The sequence below is a fragment of the Lingula anatina genome, chromosome 10 (assembly GCF_051362555.1).
Source record: "Lingula anatina isolate TDL-2025a chromosome 10, LinAna3.0, whole genome shotgun sequence".
NCBI classification, from domain to species: Eukaryota; Metazoa; Brachiopoda; class Lingulata; order Lingulida; family Lingulidae; genus Lingula; species Lingula anatina.
In genome coordinates, this window is record NC_141776.1 from 7,516,747 (window position 1) to 7,539,176 (window position 22,430).

The following is a 22,430-nucleotide window of genomic DNA, read 5'->3' on the forward strand; positions in this document are numbered from 1 at the left end:
TACTTTCCACAATCAACACGAAGGTCAACTGAGTGATATATGCCAAAAAAACCTCATCACAAGGTTCAACTAGAGGATCAGAGAGGCGATACCGCCTCCGAATATTGTACCACCAGCTGGAGCAAGCGCATTCGTATAGACCCCCACATACACAAAATAAGGGGTGCAGCCACCAGTCTTGTGCTTGACAAGCTGTAAAAATGCAATCAACAAGAATTTTCAAAATATGCAAAAAATATATATAACTAAAAATGGTGCAATCAAAGTTAAGTTCATTGTAAGGTAGGTCAAAGGTCAATTTCAAGGTCACAGTAAATTGCCAGTATATGACTTCCTATCCAACTTCAATAGTAACTATGGACCTATCTCTGCCAGTTTTGGAGATAAAAGGGAAGCAAAATTTGCAAAGTTCAGTTCATGGTGAAAAGTAGGTCAAAGGTCAATTTCAAGGTCACAGTAAGATTGCCAGTATATGACTTCCTATTCAACTTCAATAGTAACTATGGACCTATCTCTGCCAGTTTTGGAGATAAAAGGGAAGCAAAATTTGCAAAGTTCAGTTCATGGTGAAAAGTAGGTCAAAGGTCAATTTCAAGGTCACATTTAGATTGCCAGTATATGACTTCCTATTCAACTTCAATAGTAACTATGGACCTATCTCTGCCAGTTTTGGAGATAAAAGGGAAGCAAAATTTGCAAAGTTCAGTTCATGGTGAAAAGAAGGTCAAAGGTCAATTTCAAGGACACAGTAAAATTGCCAGTATATGACTTCCTATGCAAGTTCAATAGTAACTATGGACCTATCTCTGCCAGTTTTGGAGATAAAAGGGAAGCAAATTTTGCAAAGTTCAGTTCAAGGTGAAAAGTAGGTCAAAGGTCAATTTCAAGGTCACAGTAAAATTGCCAGTATATGACTTCCTATTCAAGTTCAATAGTAACTATGGACCTATCTCTGCCAGTTTTGGAGATAAAAGGGAAGCAAAATTTGCAAAGTTCAGTTCATGGTGATAAGTAGGTCAAAGGTCAATTTCAAGGTCACAGTAAGATTGCCAGTATATGACTTCCTATTCAACTTCAATAGTAACTATGGACCTATCTCTGCCAGTTTTGGAGATAAAAGGGAAGCAAAATTTGCAAAGTTCAGTTCATGGTGAAAAGTAGGTCAAAGGTCAATTTCAAGGTCACATTTAGATTGCCAGTATATGACTTCCTATTCAACTTCAATAGTAACTATGGACCTATCTCTGCCAGTTTTGGAGATAAAAGGGAAGCAAAATTTGCAAAGTTCAGTTCATGGTGAAAAGAAGGTCAAAGGTCAATTTCAAGGTCACAGTAAAATTGCCAGTATATGACTTCCTATGCAAGTTCAATAGTAACTATGGACCTATCTCTGCCAGTTTTGGAGATAAAAGGGAAGCAAATTTTGCAAAGTTCAGTTCAAGGTGAAAAGTAGGTCAAAGGTCAATTTCAAGGTCACAGTAAAATTGCCAGTATATGACTTCCTATTCAAGTTCAATAGTAACTATGGACCTATCTCTGCCAGTTTTGGAGATAAAAGGGAAGCAAAATTTGCAAAGTTCAGTTCATGGTGATAAGTAGGTCAAAGGTCAATTTCAAGGTCACAGTAAGATTGCCAGTATATGACTTCCTATTCAACTTCAATAGTAACTATGGACCTATCTCTGCCAGTTTTGGAGATAAAAGGGAAGCAAAATTTGCAAAGTTCAGTTCATGGTGAAAAGTAGGTCAAAGGTCAATGTCAAGGTCACAGTAAGATTGCCAGTATATGACTTCCTATTCAACTTCAATAGTAACTATGGACCTATCTCTGCCAGTTTTGGAGATATAAGGGACTAAATGTTATAATTTTGGAGTTACCATAATGTGCCATAAATTTCCTACAGAAAAAATTAATTAAAATAAAGAAAAGGTCATTTTGGTCAAAGTTCTTGAAATGGGAGGTTCTCTGAAGTTGCAGAAGTTTAAATTTGATAAAATAATGTCATTTTTGACCACAAGTTGTCTGCTTTGCCAAGCATTATGTTTTATTTTTCCGGAGTTCAAAATTTATTATCCATTACCGTACTGCACATTTTTACGGAAGCCGACTGGTGCCATATGTTGAAAAAAAAAATTATCTCGAAATTTCGAGATAGCATTTTTTTTGTTCAAATTTCAAAATACTATCTCGAAATTTCGAGATAAATTTTTTTGCTCAAATATCAAAATGCTATCTCGAAATTTCGAGATAATTTTTTTTTTTGTTCAAATTTCAAAATGCTATCTCGAAATTTCGAGATAAAAATTTTTTTTTGTTCAAATTTCAAAATAGTATCTCGAAATTTCGAGATAATTTTTTTTTCTACATATGGCACCAGTCGGCTTCCGTACATTTTCCTTTCACCACCAATATGTACTTTCTGATACAGCGTAACTCGAAAACCGTATGGAATACAAAAAAACCAAGACCACCTCCAGTGTTGGGCTTTACATGCTCTACAAAATGCAAAAAAGAATGGGTCTCTAGCATTAACGGTTCCCGAATTAGAGACAGTTTTCAGTTTCGGTATCTTATGGCCGCTACTCCTGTGAAAATGCACCGATTGACCCCAAATTCACGGAGATGAAAGATGACCTGAAGGGTAACACTTTCCAATAATATTATTGGTTAAGTCTGTGTGGCGTCTGAATAACAGGGCAAAAAAATTTTTTTTCGTAAAAAATTTCATTTTTTTGAAAATTTTGACCCATTTGACCTTGAAGTAAAGGTCAAAGGTCAAATCCGAGGGTATATTTGAAATCTACACATATGACTTTTGGAAAGCCGTCTATAGAAATTTTTCCCGTAACTCCTACTGTAGGGTAGATAATTAGCATTTAATTTTGCCATTTTTAGACAAGGGTGCATTGCAATGAGTGCCACACCCAGACCCCAATACCGACAAAGCCCAAATTTTACGTGGAACGAGTTGAGATTATAGGTGACCTAAATCCATGAGATGGGTACGGGGGCCCTTACCGTCTAGGAGGAGAAGCGGTAACGGTAACATGGCGGCGGAGCCGGCGGAACGGACCGGACGGGACCGAAACCATGTGTTCCGCCAGCGCTAACGCTGGTGGTAAATTTTTTTGTTCAAATTTCAAAGTAGTATCTCGAAATTTCGAGATAATTTTTTTTTCTACATATGGCACCAGTGGGCTTCCGTACATTTTCCTTTCACCACCAATATGTACTTTTTGATACAGCGTAACTCGAAAACCGTATGGAATACAAAAAAACCGAGACCACCTCCAGTGTTGGGCTTTACATGCTCTACAAAATGCAAAAAAGAATGGGTCTCTAGCATTAACGGTTCCCGAATTAGAGACAGTTTTCAGTTTCGGTATCTTATGGCCGCTACTCCTGTGAAAATGCACCGATTGACCCCAAATTCACGGAGATGAAAGATGACCTGAAGGGTAACACTTTCCAATAATATTATTGGTTAAGTCTGTGTGGTGTCTGAATAACAGGGCAAAAAATTTTTTTTTCGTAAAAAATTTCATTTTTTTGAAAATTTTGGCCCATTTGACCTTGAAGTAAAGGTCAAAGGTCAAATCCGAGGGTATATTTGAAATCTACACATATGACTTTTGGAAAGCCGTCTGTAGAAATTTTTCCCGTAACTCCTTCCGTAGGGTAGATAATTAGCATTTAATTTTGCCATTTTTGGACAAGGGTGCATTGCAATGAGTGCCACACCCAGACCCCAATACCGACAAAGCCCAAATTTTACGTGGAACGAGTTGAGATTATAGGTGACCTAAATCCATGAGATGGGTATGGGGGGCCTTACCGTCTAGGAGGAGAAGCGGTAACGGTAGCCGTCCGGCGGAGCCGGCGGAGCCGGCGGAACGATCCGGACGAGACCGAAACCATGTGTACCGCCAGCGCTAACGCTGGTGGTACAATAAAATAACCACTGTCAGAGCTATAATATCAACATTACCACCGCCAGACCTCTATATCAACATTACCACAGCCAGACCTCTATATCAACATTACCACTGCCAGACCTTTATATAAACGTTACAACTGCCAGACCTCTATATCAACATTACCACTGCCAGACCTCTATATCAACATTACCACTGCCAGACCTCTATATCAACATTACCACTGCCAGACCTCTATATCAACATTACCACTGCCAGACCTCTATATCAACATTACCACTGCCAGACCTCTATATCAACATAACCACTGCCAGACCTCTATATCAGCATTACCACTGCCAGACCTCTATATCAACATAGCCACAGAAAGACCTCTATATCAACATTACCACTGCTAGACAACTGTATCAACATTACCACAGCCAGACCTTTATATCAACATTACCACTGCAAAACCTCTATATCAACATTACCACTGCCAGACCTCTATATCAACATTACCACTGCAAAACCTCTATATCAACATTACCACTATATCTTTATATCAACCACAACAAACAAATCAGAGAGTTCTTTTAGCCATTCACACATCTCCGTTCACACTACATATTATCATGAAGTAACATACATATTGTGAGAAGGTAGTCCAAGTCAGAACAAAGGCCCATTCACAATAGGGAATTACTAGTCTGATGGTCAAATATGGTGACCCATTAAAAAACTTGCCATCTAATCTGCTAATAGACACTGAAGAGATATCCCGTGGGGAAGTATTCAAGTTGGTCGGCCATATTTGACCCTCGGACCAGTTAGTCCACTGCTCTGAATACGTCCAAAGATTTGCACTTGATGCCTTTCACATACCAAGGCAAAATGAGTCAGTGACAAATGCATGGCTCCGACTTATTCCAGATCATTGTGGCTAGACAATGAGACAAATTAAAGATTTAACTTCAATCTTCCCAAGGCGTGACGTCAGCCAATGGTTGTTTGAGTCATGTTGCCATGGCAACTGCTGTGTGTACTGAAAGAACCCTCCAGAGCCCTCGGCTAATGTTCTCTCTCCTCATCTGGCCACAATTTCCTGTCCTCTGTGACTCAACACATCCAGCAGACCAAAAGAACAGCAGTACCAATTACTAAGACTGTCCTGAGAAATCGAATTTCCATCATTTCACTTTGGAAATGGCCATTTTGAAGATCTATGTCTTCTGTACATAGCACTAACCAGGCTCCTGGCGCATGAGCAGAAACATGCTTCAGTTCCCATTGGATCTTATCAGCCCAAGATGTATTCAGACCAGAAATAATTATAACCGCAAATGTCTGAGCTCACTTCTCCAGACACCAACATTTTATTGAGGTCTTAATAAAATCACACAGTGAGATGCACACTGAATCTTTTCATAGTATTCTCTGCATGTCTGCACTTTCATTCAAAGTAGTTCATAAGACCACACTTACACCCCATTTCCATAGAGTGCAATCAGCTTAACTGAATGACAGGCCTCCCCGAGCATCTAGGGGGTAATTAACTTCATGTGTGCTCAGCTCCTCTAAGCTTTTTCACATTGTTTTAGTGTGACCAGTGTGTCCAGGTAGCTTCCAGAAACCGAGCACACACAGAAATTAGACTGGGTTCCCATAAACCTATTGTACTAGCAGGATCGATCTTACTCTGAGGGGTTTCTCACTAAATTGCATTTAATTTAAGTGGCTTAAATGTCTATCATGCCCACTGAAGCTGCTAGGAGGTATAAACTTTCGTGCATGCTTAAGCTAAATGCAATTTAGGAAGAAATCCCTCGGAGACAGATCGAACCTGCTAGTACGATAGGGAATGGGAATGGACCCTTAGTTACAAAGTGTGTAGCAGCACAGTAAAGTGGCCTGGGCTGGGCTGGGCTGGCCTGGCCTATGGGAAGCAGGCAGTGCAAAGTGGGTATTACGGGGGAGCATCCCCATTTCACCTGCCAATGGTCATTGTTTCTTTTGTGCTGATTTTTAAAAAAACATGATATATGCCTTTATTTTTACTCTTGTGTCAACATTTTGTTCAAGTAATCTTTGCTATTTACCTAATTTCCTCATCTTACTTTTTAGATAATTGGGGGAGAAACATGTTTTATCTTAATTGATACATTCATTATCTTCCTTGAGTCATCAAGTATCACAGTAGGAGAAATAGTTTTTTCTATGGATGAATGATTAATCCTACCTTTTAGGAAATATGGGGGATAAGTGTGTGCTGTCTTTATTTACATATCCTTTAATAATCCCCCATTTTCATAACTATATATCATATTATTTTTAATCATATATTTTATAAATGACTAGCTTCTGAGCTTGTGAGCATTTGGCTACATAAATGCAACTTTGCAACCCCCCAACAAAGGTAGTTAATGAATGGCACCACACCCTCAACACAGGTAGTTCATGACTGGTTCCAAACCCCAAAACATAGGTAGTTCATGACTGGTTCCAAACCCCAAAACACAGGTAGCTCATGACTGGTTCCAAACCCCAAAACACAGGCAGTTCATGGCTGGTTCCAAACCCCAAAACACAGGCAGTTCATGGCTGGTTCCAAACCCCCAAACAAAGGTAGTTCATGACTGGTTCCAAACCCCAAAACACAGGTAGTTCATGACTGGTTCCAAACCCCAAAACACAGGTAGTTCATGGTTGGCTCCAAACCCCCAAACACAGGTAGCTTATGACTTGCACCATGAATGGCATGTCTTCCCATGTCAACTGTAGGCTAAGGATTCCAAACCACAGCAGGAAACATGAAGGTCCTTCACACATCATTATCTAACCAGACTGTAAAGTCATGAAAACTTGTTTGTAACTTTGCAGGAAATTGCAGGAGATAACCATGGATACAGCCATGCCTGGCACCTACTTATCGTACCATTCCAAACTATCTGCTTACGTCAACTTGTTTTAAGAAAACTGTTACAATCAGGTTTCCATGTAAACTGCCCACTTTATAGCACTGATATACCAAACAAAGGAATATGCAAACTAGGTCTGACAGTGAGAGGAATCAGAAGACATCAGTCAAGATGCTAGCACATTCAAGAATTCATTAGTCTTATCTCCTGTGTTGCCAGAAGAAAGTTAAAATTGGCTGGTGCACCTAATCACCAACATCCCCAGGGGGAGCATCATTGGGTACAGTGACAAATGACCCACTCACTGCGGGCTATAATCATACATTTTAAGGGAGTAATGGCAGAAAGGATGTCACAGATGACAATTCCTAAATAAAAGATGATGACATCCTCTAATCAAAAAGCCCTGGCCTTCATTACATGCCTACAATCCAACATTTACTCAGCTTATTGCTGAACCTAAGATGTATTTTTATTCGGTGATTTCTTGTTTCCTGTCCAGTGATGTCAGAGTTGAGGCAGAACCACCTGCTTTTTATCTTTCACAGACGTCCTCCGCTTCCAGGAAAGCAATTCCAGTTGATCACATGCACTGTCACTCAGCTCTCCACTTTAATCATCCAAATAGGAATAGACTGAGGCCCTAGGCACATGGATATATAACCCATGGTTTATCCACAGTCAGGGCAACAGAAAATTCTGTGACGGCCCTGAGTGCATAGACAACTTCCAGTAATGACAGTGATATTACCAGAGGACAATGAAGTAGAAATAATTGCGGCAATTGTCTGGTAACTTTCTCTCAGGTAATGTGGGATCCCACTCTCTCCACACACTATAAAACTGGAATATTGCACTCAGAGGACCACAAACGCAGCACTTGGAGCACACAGCGAGAACTACCGCAATCTGAAGGCACTCCAACCCCACAGACGGAACTACGGAATTCTGACGGCACTGAAACAGGACAAAACTCCAACCAAGCTGCTGTGACAGTTTTTGCACATTCTGATACATTTTGTTACAATTTTATATATTGTACCAAATCAGTGACAAACTTTGGATTTGATCTTTTTTTTCACATTTTGTTACAATTGAATACATTGTAACAAATCAGTGACAAACTTGGGATTGTATTTTGTTACATTTTGTAACTGAGAAACACTCTTGTGTGTAACATACTATAACATTATTGCATACCTGAACAACTGTAGCCAACTGTGACTTACATCACCGTACAGCATGCAAAGTTCATCATCATTATACTGCACCCTGGTGCTGGGGGTTTTCCTAGGATTATTTCACCTGATACTGGCTCACCCACCCTCCTCTCCCCACAGTTTGGACTACTGGGACACAGCAGTGCCCTCACAGGACGATCAATACCAGGACAACACAGAGGCAGCTGACCCTCAACAGGACAATGCATTGCACATTCAGGACTACACCAACGTCCAGTTAAAACTACTGAAAGTTTTGTGGGAACTCAGAAATATCATCACAGAACAGCAGAAAGAGGAAAGTGAGGGTGAGTACAGATCTGGTGTGTTGAAAACAGGGTGGGACACTAGGAAAGGGACGGGGAGAAGTGTCATACTTTTGTTGCCTTTATTCAAGGTAAAGAAAAGCAATTTTGCTCATCTTTATCCTTAAACATGAACTGTCACTGTCTTTATTACCTAAGTTTTCCTTACATAAACAAGTCTTGTGCATTGCATTCTGGGCATTTAAAATATCACTTAATTAAAAATATGCACATACAGACACAAAAAAGAAAAATATTGCAACAACGTTTTTCTCCTTGTGATCATTCTCATTATCAGATATTTTCTTGTTTTTCATTATCACACCCCTTATTCACCTAGTGTAAGATAAGATTTTGTCTTGGATTTTATCAAAAAGTAGCAGTATTTATATACATATTATATATATATACATATGCTTTAATACATTTATTAATCTGTTTAGTTATTTTAGCATTTATTGAACCATTTAGTTGTACGTTTCCATTCTTTCCTAATTTTCTTTTCTTTTTTTTACTGCCTTTGTCAATATTTATTTCTTTTTTGTCCTCAAAAGGACAGTGTATAATGTTCTATGCAGATTGAATCCTTTCTCTTTTGAATAAACATTGGTTTTAAAAAATTTACTCCTGGTAAAAGTTTTTGCTAACTAACATTTAGTCAAAATGTGCATTGCTGATAGACAACATTTTACACAGATTTGTCCAGTGGTAATTTACCACTGAGGGTAAGACTAGAGAAATGGCCCCCCCTCCCCCATCCAACAGGAGTTGATTTACTTCCTCCAACTTTGGCCACTGACTACAACCTTGGTCATATCACAACATACTTAAGTGAAAACATTTCTGGTTCTAGCGGCAGACTCAGCGTCCCTAAAAGAATCAAAGAGGAACCGCTGGGGTGCCTTCCTAGACCTGTCAGAGGTGAAAACGTGCTGCCGTAATGGAAACAGAAACTGCTGCGCCACACTAGGAAGGCCAGTACACCATGGTAGATGTTGTTACACCCCACACGCACATCTACACCACTATCACATCTTAGTTTATGTGGTTACTAGTCGACAGCACTACTTACTTTTGTCACAACTACTTATTCTGTTATACCCCCCATACCTACATCTACACCACTATCACATCTTAGTTTAAATGGTTACTAGTCAACAGCACTTTTTACTTTTATCACAACTATTTAGTCAATATGACAATCCTTAGAGATGGGTCGTCATCATTTATCCTGTCTTATTTATAATGTCCTTCTCTTGATCTTGAAGCTGACTCTTTGCACTCTTTAAAAGTTTATGTGCAAGTATGCCTGAGAAATGTTAAGTTTTTGAGAATGCCTTGGTTTGCACTGTTATCTTCTATTTTCTCTATTAATGTTCATGGTGTTTTATGAATGACATTATTTTATTATTTTTATTGCCATTTTATTTTATTATTATCAGTATATTTAATAACTTTATCAGGCGTACTGGGATTTTCATGGAATGAGCTATACAAGAACTCAATATCACAAATTCTAGGCAGACTGTAATTGTTCTCAAGCATGCTCTCAACAGTCTTATCAATGTTTTTCTTTTTCTTGAATCTTCAAAATATGTCAGAAACTTTGTCAATAAATAATCATGTTGGTTATCAATGTTCCATGTTTAAAGGGCACTATGGCTGACTGTTGTTGTTGTCGCTATTGTTGTTGTTCTTAATGTTGTTGACATCATGTATCTTAACACCATTTTGATGTAACAAAAACATGAACATGATTGTAAGCAAGGCAGCAAAGATTGGATGTCACTTTTTTCAAGTTTTATCTGTGAATGTTTTCATTATTTTTGTTTTTTCTTCTCTCCAACAGAAGGCTGAGATAGCAACTGCATGAGGCAACAATGGTAGGTGGGCAATAGAGCTATTCTGGTTCTTCTACAGCCCCATTGAAATACAATTCACATTTTACTTGTAATTGCATGGTTCTAGAAAACTAAAAGTTGTGTATGCTCTTATGTTGTTTATTCAAAAATCTTATCAGAAAAACTATCAGTCAAAATAACTATCAGATATCTAAGGTATAATTTGAAACTATCAGGCATTTGACATTTTTTATGCAAGACACTGACACTTGAAAAAATCTTCATCATGCAAAAATAATATAGTGCATTCATATAAATAGATTTAACCTAAGGAGCATGAATCACCAATGTGGCTAAGGCAACAGATATCTGCTCTAACCTATACAATACACCTCGATAGAACAAAACATGATACCAAAATTTCACAACTTATTAGCAAAATGTCTGCAGGTCCATTTTCTATTTCAGCTGGGCCGTCCCCTCCTGTTACCAGTACACCAGTGCCACCTAGTGACAGCATCAAAACCATTTGCTCCTCTCAAGAGGCAGAGGCACAAAGACTGTGTGCATTTCTTCAGCAACAAGTGAAAGTCTACTGTAAATCTCTGGACCTGTTTCATGCCGGCCTGGGACTTCAGCAGCTGGGCCTCAGTGTTCAAAGCATCAGGACCACGCTGCTGGGGGACCCCTCAGACATACCGTGTTAACCTACTGACTTAACTGCTTGGGGATACCCCCTGGAGCAACCCCTAGGGGCATGCCCCAAGATACCCCCTAGGGTGCTTTCCCAGATTAAGTTTTAGATCGACCTAACTCCCTGGGGATTCACGCTAAATTGCAGTCAGCCGAGTGGGCACCATAGTTAATTACCCCCTTACAGCTTTTAGTAGGCGGGACAGACGCTTAAGCCGGCCAAGCTGACAGTAATCTAGTGAGACTCCCCACAGGGAAAGATCGATCTAAAAATCTATGGAAATGGGGTGCTAGGGATATACCCCTGGGTTCAATAGAAATGACTGACAACAATAAGCCTCTAAAATCTTTAATCACTTTTCTGTGGCGTCCAATGTGAGGAAGATGCAAACCTGCAATTTTTGTTTGTCTGAATCATTGTTTTTACAAATTTCATAAAATTGTTCAAATATGCCATCCCAACATTTTCAAAAGTTTCACAATAGAACTGTTAAGTATTTTCAGAAGGAAATAAAAATGTTCACAGGACAGAAACTATGAGGATGATGCATTAAAAATCATGTTTTTCAATCAATTTAAGATAATTCATATGACATAAGTTAGACAGAACAAGTGCAGTCAAGATCAACAATTTCATTTTGAATTTAAAAATCATTCTGCACAGCACTAGAATTATCAAATTGACATTTAATTTTCCTGAATAATTGCTGCAGGACAGGGATAAATAAATTATGTTCATATGAAACCATTTCAGGCTTCAGAGTACTAATTTGGCTTGCACCTCAATCCAACACGTCAATCTTCTATCTACTTTCATGCCAATATGACCAGGCCTTAATATTTAAACAAATTAGGCCTTAACTAGATCCTCATATTTGTGGGCACAAATGCCCAAATTGACGACTCTAGCCACAAACCATGTGTTTGCTTATCTACCCATTTGGTACCTTCCATATGAGCTGAAGATAGTCAAGAATGCATTGTTGTTGTATTAATAGTTCTTTGTTGATAAAAAGAACCCGTATGTGTACAGCTAGAGACCCAGAAGGAAGCCGGCTAAATTGTGTGTGCAATAAAACGCTAAGCTTGGGGCAAATAATTCTATGTTGGGGGTAGTAAATTTGTGGCTGGAGTCATAAATTTGTGCATTCGTGCTCACAAATCTAAGGCTTATGTCCAAAAATGTCTGAACGTTTATGAGGCCAGTATGACATACCTTTCAAATGTGTATTCACTCTCCGCCCTGAAGAAATAAACATGATTCTTGAATTGTAGTTTGAAGACGTAGTCTTTGTGTATGTCGTCCACCTCGCTGGGGGTGCTAACAGAATAGCCAAGCAGGGGGAGGCTGGCAAGTGGGAAGTCATCCTGAAAGTACAGAAGTACCATATTAGATAGGGCAGTGGGAATCCTTGTACCTGTATAAAAGCTTGTAAAACTCCAAGAAAAACCACTTTTGTCTAAATGTAATTTTTTGTGACCCAATTTTCTAATGTACAGCAAACTCAGCTGTGGGGCCATTCACATGACAAGTCTATTTTCTAAAAATCTATTTTCTAAATGCGGTATCTTGTGATCACGGTCTGTGCCCTGAATACCCCGCGGCGTAATTACTGGCAGCACGAGCCAGTTACTGCGAAGACTTTGTGAAGACAAAATTCTAGAGATGAAGTTGTCTTCCTTGGAGGCTTAGTTTCACTGCCATAACAAATCCCCATCAACAGCAGTGCTGCAATTAGTTCCACGCAAACAACCATATTATAGCAATCATACTTATCGGCATGCTTCCTGTCACTGGGAGAACACAATAAGGTGTCTGGTCACACAGATGTCAGCCTGTCATAACTCGCCCACTCCTCACACCTCATCTCTGCTAATAGCTTATTATTCAAGATTTGGTTGTTCAAAAACACATCATCTTCTAGGCACGTAACTAACACAACAGTTATTGCTCATATAAATTAATGAATTTGGTTGATTGGAGAAAAGTCTATCTGAATCAAACTTCAAACTATCTTTTCAAAGAGGAAAATTGTGAATTTTACAGATGCTGTATTTTTAAGTCAGAATTTCTTAAAATTAGTACATTCCTATTGAGTGGCAGCGACAAAATTAAAAGGCAGACTACTCTATTATTCCATGAAATATGCAGTAAAAGCACCACAATTGCTATATAGATATCTCATTTTTATGATTATAAAATTGCATCATTCTGAAAATTTCATAATTTTTGCCTACTGGAAAAAGCTAGTCTCCAAATATTTATGAAAGGTCAAAAGAACCAGCTTTTTTTTTTTTTTCATTTTTTCTTCGGAGCCACACAGCAAAAGCACACTTTTTCAGCTGTAACACATATACCTTCCAAGCTATCCAAATAATAATTTCCTCTGGCCCTATATATTATACACTACATAGTGGCACGGGGATCAATATTCCTACCTGAAATGTCTTGTAGAAGAAGAGACAGAAATTGGTGAAGACTACCCACAATTTCTGCCAGCCATTACTGTTCTTGAACTTCCTCAGCAGATAGCCACTTAACTGGTTCTGAAAATAAAGAAACAAATACTGATGTGAGCACTGAATGGTACAGTGTGATAGTTGTGACAGCCACTTCACTGGTTCTGGAAATATAACAACAATTACAGATGTGAGCACTTAATGTTACAGTGTGATAGTTGTGACAGCCACTTCTGCTCACTGGTTCTGGAAATAAAGCAACAATTACTGATGTGTGTACTATGTGACAGTGTGTTAGATTATATAGTGTTGTGAAGCAACATTGTATTGTGTATCAACATTGTAACATTGCCTATCAATTAACATTGAATTGTGTAGCAAGGTTTGCTATTTCTCACTTTGATGGCTGTGTTATAACATTGTATTGTGTAGAAAGATTTGCTGTGTCTCATTTTCATGGCTGTGTTATAACATTGTATTGTGTAGCAAGATTTGCTGTGTCTCATTTTCATGGCTGTGTTATAACATTGTATTGTGTAGCAAGATTTGCTGTGTCTCATTTTCATGGCTGTGTTATAACATTGTATTGTGTAGAAAGATTTGCTGTGTCTCATTTTCATGGCTGTGTTATAACATTGTATTGTGTAGCAAGATTTGCTGTGTCTCACTTTCATGGCTGTGTTATAACATTGTATTGTGTAGCAATATTTGTTGTGTCTCAACTTGATGCTGGAACAAGGTTTTTGTTATAACACTTCTATGTTGTGCAGGACGTTTTGCTGTGTTTCTCACCTTGATGGCTGTGTTATGGTCCTTCATACTGACGCTGGTGTTTCGGTGCCAGCATACATGCATGGTGGTATTGGCGCGGTGCTGGGACTGCTTCTCTGGAGGCGATGAGGGTGCTGGGTCTGACACATCTATGTTCTCTGAGGAACCTGAACAGATGACACAAGATATATACAGATACATGGGGGAGGGCTTAATATTCAGAGGACATACATGAAGAAATTTGACTAAAACAATCAAAATCATTAAACTGAAACAATATCAAAATCATTAAACTGAAATGATATACCTGGTGATGGTTGAAAATAGGACCAGATGAAAACCAGCTACATAATGCAGCACTCACTTGTACTGGAATAATGTGAATACAATCAGCCTAATGCAGCATTCACTTGTACTATCTCACTTATACATTACTCACTTGTACTGGACTTGAGGCTGGGCTGTTTCTGAAGGTGGATATCGTCTCCCTTCACACGTACCAGCTGGATGGAATCTGTCAGGTCTTCGACCCATTTATCCTTCTCTTCCTGGGAGCTGAAAAATCAACAGGCTGCTGTTACGAAACTGTTGAATCAAACACACTTACGCATATAATGCAGTGTGATATCTAATACACTGTCACACCTAACAGAAACTTAAAGGGATAATAACTCTTCGTATGAGGTCTATATTTCACAATGAAAACATTGTGAATAACTCCTATAAATATAATATATGCTGTTTTACGACAAAAACAGGAGTTATAGCTATTATTCTGATATCTGAGCTTGTCTTCAGACCACGTGACCTCCATTGATGGCTGTACTGTGTTATTATCTCTTAAGAGATTTTAACAAAAAACCAAACATTTTAGAAAAAAAAACAGGGACTAACTTTGAATGTAAAGATGGATTCATCAACCATTGGTAAGTATGGGAAAATTGTTGTTTACTCCAGGAAAATTCATTTTTTGGCCAAAACGAAGAGTTATTATCCCTTTAACAAAATGTGATACCTAACACACTGTCACACCTAACAGAAACTTAACAAAATGTGATACCTAACACACTGTCACACCTAACAGAAACTTAACAAAATGTGATACCTAACACACTGTCACACCTAACAGAAACTTAACAAAATGTGCTACCTAACACACTGTCACACCTGCCGAACTGTAAAACCTAACACACTGTCATACCTAATACAGTCACACCAAACAGAATGTGATACCTAACACACTATTACACCTGACACAATGGCACACCTAACTCATCGTCACACCCAACACACTGTCACAGCTAACACAATGTCACACCTAACACACTGCCTCACCAAGCAGTCCATCACATTTAACACACCTAACATGGCTGACACATGTGTACTGACCTGGCTGCTACTAGTAGGCACCTGTTTCCACTGAATATGGTGAAACTGTTGGCGACAGCCATCTTGGGGTCAGTTTCCTCTACATACATGTTCCTCAGTGGCAGCTGCCCATGGACTTTAAACTGCTGACTGGGAGTGGCCGACCTGCTGGTGTAGACCAACATGTCTGACAGCTGGAAGGGAAAATTTTAAGACTGTTTATTAAGATTTTTGACATTCCTGTTATCCTGGCAGAACTAAAACTGATTTGGTTCAAGTGCATTTTTGCCGGACAAGAAACTGGAAAACATAACTTACCAAGAATAACCTCCTATGCTGAAACTTACCAAGAAGAACATCCTATGCTGAAACTTACGAAGAACAACACAGTGAACACCTTTTGCTTTAACTTACCAAGAAAAACATTCTTTGCTGATATCCTTTCCTGGAAAGTTTCTGGAGACAGCCTTCTCGAATAAATTCCTAGAAACATTTCAACATCATTGTGTTAATTCTTAAACATCAAGAAACATGAATTACTAATCAAATATCTAAACCAAACTCCAGTATATGTGATAAATAACTTTATATCTCTTTTTTTAGAGGCTTACCAAAAACTTATGACATCCTCATGGTAGTTAAAACATGCAGTAAAACAGATAGGAAGCATCTTATTCATAATGTAAACATCTAAAATAGAATTTTACTGTGATCACTATGCTTCAAAATCACCCAAGTTACAACAAGCACTTACCCTGGCAGGCTGAACCAAGTTGTCTATTCCTAACAGGTCTCTTTGTAACTCCAGAAGTTTGTGCAAGTTTTCCTACAACAGAAATAGTATGTATAATCTTTGTAGCAATCCCATCTGTTAACCAGCCTGAATGTCTAAGAGTTGGGAACACAGTTATCTAAGAAAACCGGACCTCTATTACAGAACTTCGCACAATGAACTATCCTCTCTTATTCTCATAAAGCAATAATCATTGAGACCTAATAAGATCACTCAATTCAGAGTAGATAATATCACAATGTTAGTATCAAGTGGACAGTACCACATGGTCGACACCACAAGGTCAGTGCATGGTTGGCACCACATGGTCCGCAGAAGTATGTGTACCAACTTTTCCCATGATGCAAAACTTCTCACGGCATCTACAGAGGCACAGGTGTCTTCAGTTATTTTAATACTGATACTTACCAAACTTCTCATTGTGTCTGCAGAGGCACTGGTGACTTCAGCTATTTTAATAAGGGAAGCTGGAAATAAAAAAATAAATTAAACAAACAGTTTGTAATAGAGGTAGAGAAGTTTACATTAATTAGTAATTTAGAATATATTTTGCATTTTATTGACCATTTATACAAATATTTAATTATATAAAATGACTGTAGTGTATTTTTATAAAACACCATTGTTCTTTACTTAGGAGACTAATTAATTGAGACAAATGTGACATTTTGGTCCATGATCTATAAACCTTGGTCACTTGAATGGTGATTTTGATGATTATTTGGACATCCGTAAGGAGTTGGGAGGCACTGGTGGCATTAAGTTCGGGGGGGGGGGGGGGGGGGGATGTTCATTGGGTACTGATGTAAACTGCTGCTCATATGTTGCGTCTAATAAGTCCGACTTTAATTTACTTAGTCTCTATGTAGAGAATAATTCCTATCTGCAGACCGTGAACAACCTCTTTCATAGTTAACAACAGTACTGGAAATGGAGACTTACATTTACAATCCTTGTAGTCTGGATGATCTGCATAATAATGTGCCAGTAACCCTGAAAAACAAACAAATAAAATACTCTATACATTGCTGTATAAACTTGGCCCATATTTCACAAATATTAAAACCACTTTGGGGACGAAAGCTTACCCTTGAGGCATTTTGCCTTTTATAAACAGTACTGTTAACTGATATAGGTGGCGGTTTACCAAGACAGCCCACACTGGTACTTACTTTCAAGGATCAGTTGGTAATGCATCAGCCTCTGTGCTGGCTTCAGGAAGAAGGAGTAAAGAGGAAGATAGCAGACTTTTTGTGACTCAAAGTCCTTTAAAAGCTGCTCGAAATTTTTATCCTGTTTCATTGTGTTCTCGAAGCCCATTAAGATCTCTTCATGGTGGTCTATATAGTTCTTGTACAACTGAAATGGAAATAGTTTTTTACTAAGATTCAAAATGCTTTCAATTACTCTTTATAAATTACTGAAAAGGGGCTGGTAAGATAACATTTAAATGATGGTGTTAGGCCAACTTGGTCAGAATCCAGGGAAGTGCCTGGATCAGTATCAAATTACCCAGGACTCAGGAAGCACCAAATTCAAGATGTATGATGAAAAGCTTACCTGAAACACATAGTTAACACTGTGAATGACGACAAATTTAAACAAGATTGCTTTCATATAAATAAGAGTTAAAACAAACCTGCAAAACCTTTAAGTTATTTAACATGATGTCCCCTATTCTTTGGTAATCTCCGTTCAGATGTGCATTGGATTTCCCCTCCCTGAAACGACAGAAACACAATCAATCTCAACACTGTCACAACTAACACACTTTACAGTGGGTAAGTTACAAGGTACAATATGTGGTCACTTAATTAAAGGTTATTATTAAGTCTAACCATCTTTCAACAAACCTTTTGAAACAATGACATGACAGGTGTCATTCTTGTCACATGGCCAGCCTCTGTTCAATTTCCTTCAGAAAGCTACAGTTACTTCTATTATCACTACAAACAATTTGACAAGTCATAACATGATGTCAGTCTTACCACATGGCCAACCTCTGTTCGATTTCCTTCAGAAAACTACAGTTATTTCTATTATCACTACAAACAATTTAACATGTCATGATGTAATGTCAGTCTTACCACATGGCCAGCCTCTGTTCTATTTCCTTCAGGAAGCTGCAGTTATTTCTATTATCACTACAAACAATTTGACAAGTCATGACATGTCAGTCTTACCACATGGCCAGCCTCTGTTCTATTTCCTTCAGAAAACTACAGTTATTTCTATTATCAATTTGACGTGTCATGACGTGATGTCATTCTTACCACATGGCCAGCCTCTGTTCTATTTCCTTCAGAAAACTACAGTTATTTCTATTATCAATTTGACGTGTCATGACGTGATGTCATTCTTACCACATGGCCAGCCTCTGTTCTATTTCCTTCAGAAAATTACGGTTATTTCTATTATCAATTTGACGTGTCATGACATGATGTCAGTCTTACCACATGGCCAGCCTCTGTTCTATTTCCTTCAGAAAATTACGGTTATTTCTATTATCAATTTGACATGTCATGACGTGATGTCATTCTTACCACATGGCCAGCCTCTGTTCTATTTCCTTCAGGAAGCTGCAGTGGAACTCGTAGATGGGGTCCAGGTGGGTAAACAGCAGCTGCGAAAGGTAGTCTGGCATGGCCGTGTCCTTACTGACTGCGTTACGAAACCACTGGAAGACAGAGCGTATTTTGAACATACCACATGACACATCAACTACTTCAGTCACACGCTCAACCTGAATTTGAACCTTATCAATATTCTGGTCAGGATACACAGTTTTAAGTGCAATACCCCATTTGAAGTCCTCCTATTACATACTATAGTTATCACTAACTGGCGGTAGAGGGGAGAAAAGAGGGTACAATCAAAGGCTTTCTAAACAAGACTTTTTTTAAACTGTTCATATGATCAGTGCATTACATCTACGTGTGTGACCATATGAGTGCCTTACCACAGTCATGACTTCCAGGTCTTTTTTGTAGGTTCTCTCTGTCATCAGGAGTTCTTTGGCAACATAGTATGACTTGTCAGGTGGGAAACGCTGGAATCATACAGGAACAGGTAAGACAAGAACAACACAGGAAAAACAAGCATGACACTGATATCAAAAATTAAAAATATAATCTTGATGTGTTTTATCATTACCACTAGGAAAAAATTCTTAGAAAACAATATGAGAAATATTAGCCAGCCTGCCAGGCCTCGCATCACAGATCATCAGTGAGAGCACTCACTACCATGGGGAAAGCTTCTGGGGTATTATTTCAGTGTCACTGTGTGATAGGGGGCATTCATCCACAGCAAGCACATTTGTCACCTCACTCATCAAAGCAGTGGACATTGCAATAATCATACACCAATGGTCTCAACAATACTAATATTAATATAATTCAAGTTATTTGTTCTGTGAAATTCAAGCATATCAAAATGTGATTAAAAAATTTGTCACAACTGTTGGACAGGAAACTGGCAGTAAGACAGTGGTAGAGCAATGCTGTGGGGCAGAGGTGAAGACATGGCGGCTGTGAAGACATTACAGTTAGTTACAAAGCAACAGAAAGTGCAGGTGTCACACAAACCTTCCTCCTAACCTCCTCCTCTGAGTCCTCAGTACGTGATGAAGACAGACTCACGCTGCCCTGACTGCTGGTTGTAGCCGGAGACATCTTGCTGGACAATTGGGCGCGCTCTCGTCTCACCACCTCCGTCCTCTCTGTCTTTTCTTCCCTCATGGTGTGTCCGTTCTCTCGCGGCTCCACGGAGAATGTCTTCAGCCTCGGCTGCACCGGGGCCACGGGGATCTCCCTCTCATCTAGAGGAGGCGGAGGGGTGGGTGGGGACCGAGAGAATGGCTGCTCTTCCTCGTAACTTGTTATGAACGTGGTGGTTGTCATGGTGGCCTTCGTGTCATCAGGGGACATGTCCAAAGGCGGCTCTTCCTCCTCCTCCTCCACTGCATTCTCCTCACTGATAGGAGCATAGTTAGCAGGAGGGTACTCAAACATTGCTTTGTTATTGTCATGGCGCATCTGAGCCTCTGTCTCGCTGTGCGCTCTGATCATTCCCTTGGAGACAGGAGGGGTGACAACAGGACTGTAATATTATATTATATTATATTATATTATATTATATTATATTATATTATATTATATTATATTATATTTCAGGTACATCATCCCTTGGATACAGAGGGGGTGACAACATACTTAAAGGAGAAATCGAGGCATTTCATGTCAATTATCCTTCATTTCAGGTCCATTGAAACAAACCAGTAGGCTAAATCACTGATTAGCTGAAAAACCTATTTTATATGAATTACACTTACACACAAAGTAAAAAACATAACAAAAACAAACAAGAAATTAGACCCACTCTTTAAATAGATGGAGAAGCAATTACCTGATGTCCAGTGGCTCCCCCACCTCCTCTGGGATGTTTTCGATGTCCTCTGTTCTGGTCAGTTGATGGTCATTTGGATGGCGTAGGCTGTCAGGGATGTTCGCCACCTCTGGAGAACGAGCCAAGTGAGGTTCATCCATCTGATGCTCAATCTCCTCCTGCTGAAGAGTGGTTAAGACTGGTGCTGACATCTTTCTGTCAAAGTCCTTGTGGGGCGACCTCTGCGGCTGGGAGGGTTCTGGGGGGACGGGAATCTGGGAGACGTCCACACGCTTGGCCTTGGGAGACTGGCTGGTGACATCTGGAGGTGAAGCACACCATAATGCTTGACAACACATGACAATTCAGCAGACCTTGACCTCTGACACAATCTGCTCAGACAAGGTCCAGTTTGACTGGAAATAGGGCTAATTTGCACCATCACAACTTAACATATCAGACAGTCACGCTCTAGCCATTTAAATCTAAGTAAAACAAATCTGATCACAGAAGTCCAAGTTAAGACTCAATTCCGGTCTAATGTGGTCCTGGTCTGAGCACCCCTGATATATTGTGTTATTTACCAACTTCTTTCTGTTAAGTTACTGTAGCAACCATTACAAATACTTACAGTTAAGAACAGTACTCACTTCAGTCTACAAACAAAACTACCAACTTTTCCGTAGCTTTTAAGCAGGGCATCTAGGGTAGTCTTCATAATTAAGTTATCCAGCAGAGAAAAAAAACTAAATCTATAAAGAAAACATCATTCAGTCATTACTTAGTGCCCATTATTTCTCCCTGCCCCCCTCCATTGGCCTGCTCTTCTCTCACACATTTTACAGGGTAATTGAATTACACCAAGTCTATTGAGGCTGACAGCCCTAGTCCTGGGTTACAGGAAAGAAGAAACCACCTCAAATTGAAAATCAATTTTCTGAGACATTCTGTTGTCTTCTCATCAATAATGCAGCTAGAGTGTTGTGTGTCTTCAGTGAGGAGAGGTAGACCTAGCTGTCAACCGGAACAACAATAGCGCTCCAATGGTTATACAGAGCAAACTGTGGCTGGCTGAATAAACGGTGGAATGAGATACTGAGAATGCCTCCTGGAATACTGATGACAAGATTTCCCGCCCACTTTTGCCAATATTCCATCTCGGCAAATAAATCCAGTGCTTAATACCCATATAATTGCCAATTTCCCCATATAATTTATCTGGTTAGTATCTATTAACAATATGTTTTATTTATTCATCAATCTAGGACAAACTTTTCTGCTTTATTTTATTCTGGATTTTTTTTTTTCAGTTTTTTCTGGATTATGTGTCCCTCAAAATGCAGAAAATCAAGCAACAATGCTTCATTTACTCAACTTCTTGCCACCACTTCACCGACTTTCATATGATCAACACTAATCAGATTTCACCGTGATGTGGCCAATCAAGCAGCAACTCATTACTGACCAATCAGCACCAGGCTGGTGTGGGCCAGGTGCATTCTGGGTATTTCTTAGTCAACTGGTCAGCCCCTCCCCCTGTTTGGATGTTCAACCAACACTTCAATGTGATTAGATCTGATCCCATTGACATGTAAACTGAGGCGTTATGATGATACGTCTGGCATTGTTGGCTTGTGAAATGGGAGTGTGGTTAGTCGAGACATGCTGCTGTGTCAATACAACCAAAGCTCTGTAAACACTGGACTCTCCCCCCATATATCTACTATCACTGTCTGTCCTGCTCCAGGAGAGGGGACACT

At 39.2% G+C, this 22,430-nt stretch overlaps 2 protein-coding genes across 3 annotated transcripts in view; one reads left to right on the forward strand and one right to left on the reverse strand.

Annotated features, from left to right (window-relative positions):
• The window catches only part of LOC106164818 (FERM, ARHGEF and pleckstrin domain-containing protein 2), a 70,842-nt gene that overhangs the window by 3,831 nt on the left and 44,581 nt on the right, over positions 1-22,430 (reverse strand). Inside the window, exons 13-27 of one of the 2 annotated variants that reach the window (XM_086997936.1) lie at positions 20,692-20,992; positions 19,884-20,385; positions 19,244-19,333; positions 18,828-18,961; positions 17,924-18,005; positions 17,457-17,643; positions 17,227-17,277; positions 16,693-16,751; positions 16,246-16,317; positions 15,906-15,974; positions 15,513-15,685; positions 14,563-14,678; positions 14,145-14,290; positions 13,332-13,439; positions 12,109-12,260 (exon numbers count right to left, since the gene is read on the reverse strand). In XM_086997936.1, coding sequence (XP_086854062.1) covers positions 12,109-12,260; positions 13,332-13,439; positions 14,145-14,290; positions 14,563-14,678; positions 15,513-15,685; positions 15,906-15,974; positions 16,246-16,317; positions 16,693-16,751; positions 17,227-17,277; positions 17,457-17,643; positions 17,924-18,005; positions 18,828-18,961; positions 19,244-19,333; positions 19,884-20,385; positions 20,692-20,992 — 2,242 coding nt within the window. Of the gene's footprint in view, positions 1-12,108; positions 12,261-13,331; positions 13,440-14,144; positions 14,291-14,562; positions 14,679-15,512; positions 15,686-15,905; positions 15,975-16,245; positions 16,318-16,692; positions 16,752-17,226; positions 17,278-17,456; positions 17,644-17,923; positions 18,006-18,827; positions 18,962-19,243; positions 19,334-19,871; positions 20,386-20,691; positions 20,993-22,430 lie in introns of both variants that reach the window. The other variant, XM_086997935.1, reaches the window with a different exon arrangement.
• On the forward strand, positions 7,437-10,987 carry LOC106164833 (uncharacterized). The gene is made up of 4 exons (XM_013542863.2): positions 7,437-8,361; positions 9,212-9,346; positions 10,208-10,241; positions 10,668-10,987. Exons 1-3 carry the CDS (start codon positions 8,076-8,078, stop codon positions 10,213-10,215), a joined length of 429 nt encoding a protein of 142 aa, XP_013398317.1. The 5' UTR covers positions 7,437-8,075; the 3' UTR covers positions 10,216-10,241; positions 10,668-10,987.

Bases quoted from the DNA above. Each gene is read 5' to 3' on its own strand.
- LOC106164833 (XM_013542863.2), top strand. From the start codon at position 8,076: ATGCAAAGTTCATCATCATTATACTGCACCCTGGTGCTGGGGGTTTTC. The intron at 8,362-9,211 runs GTGAGTACAGAT...TTCTGGTTCTAG, and splicing joins GCAGAAAGAGGAAAGTGAGG to CGGCAGACTCAGCGTCCCTA.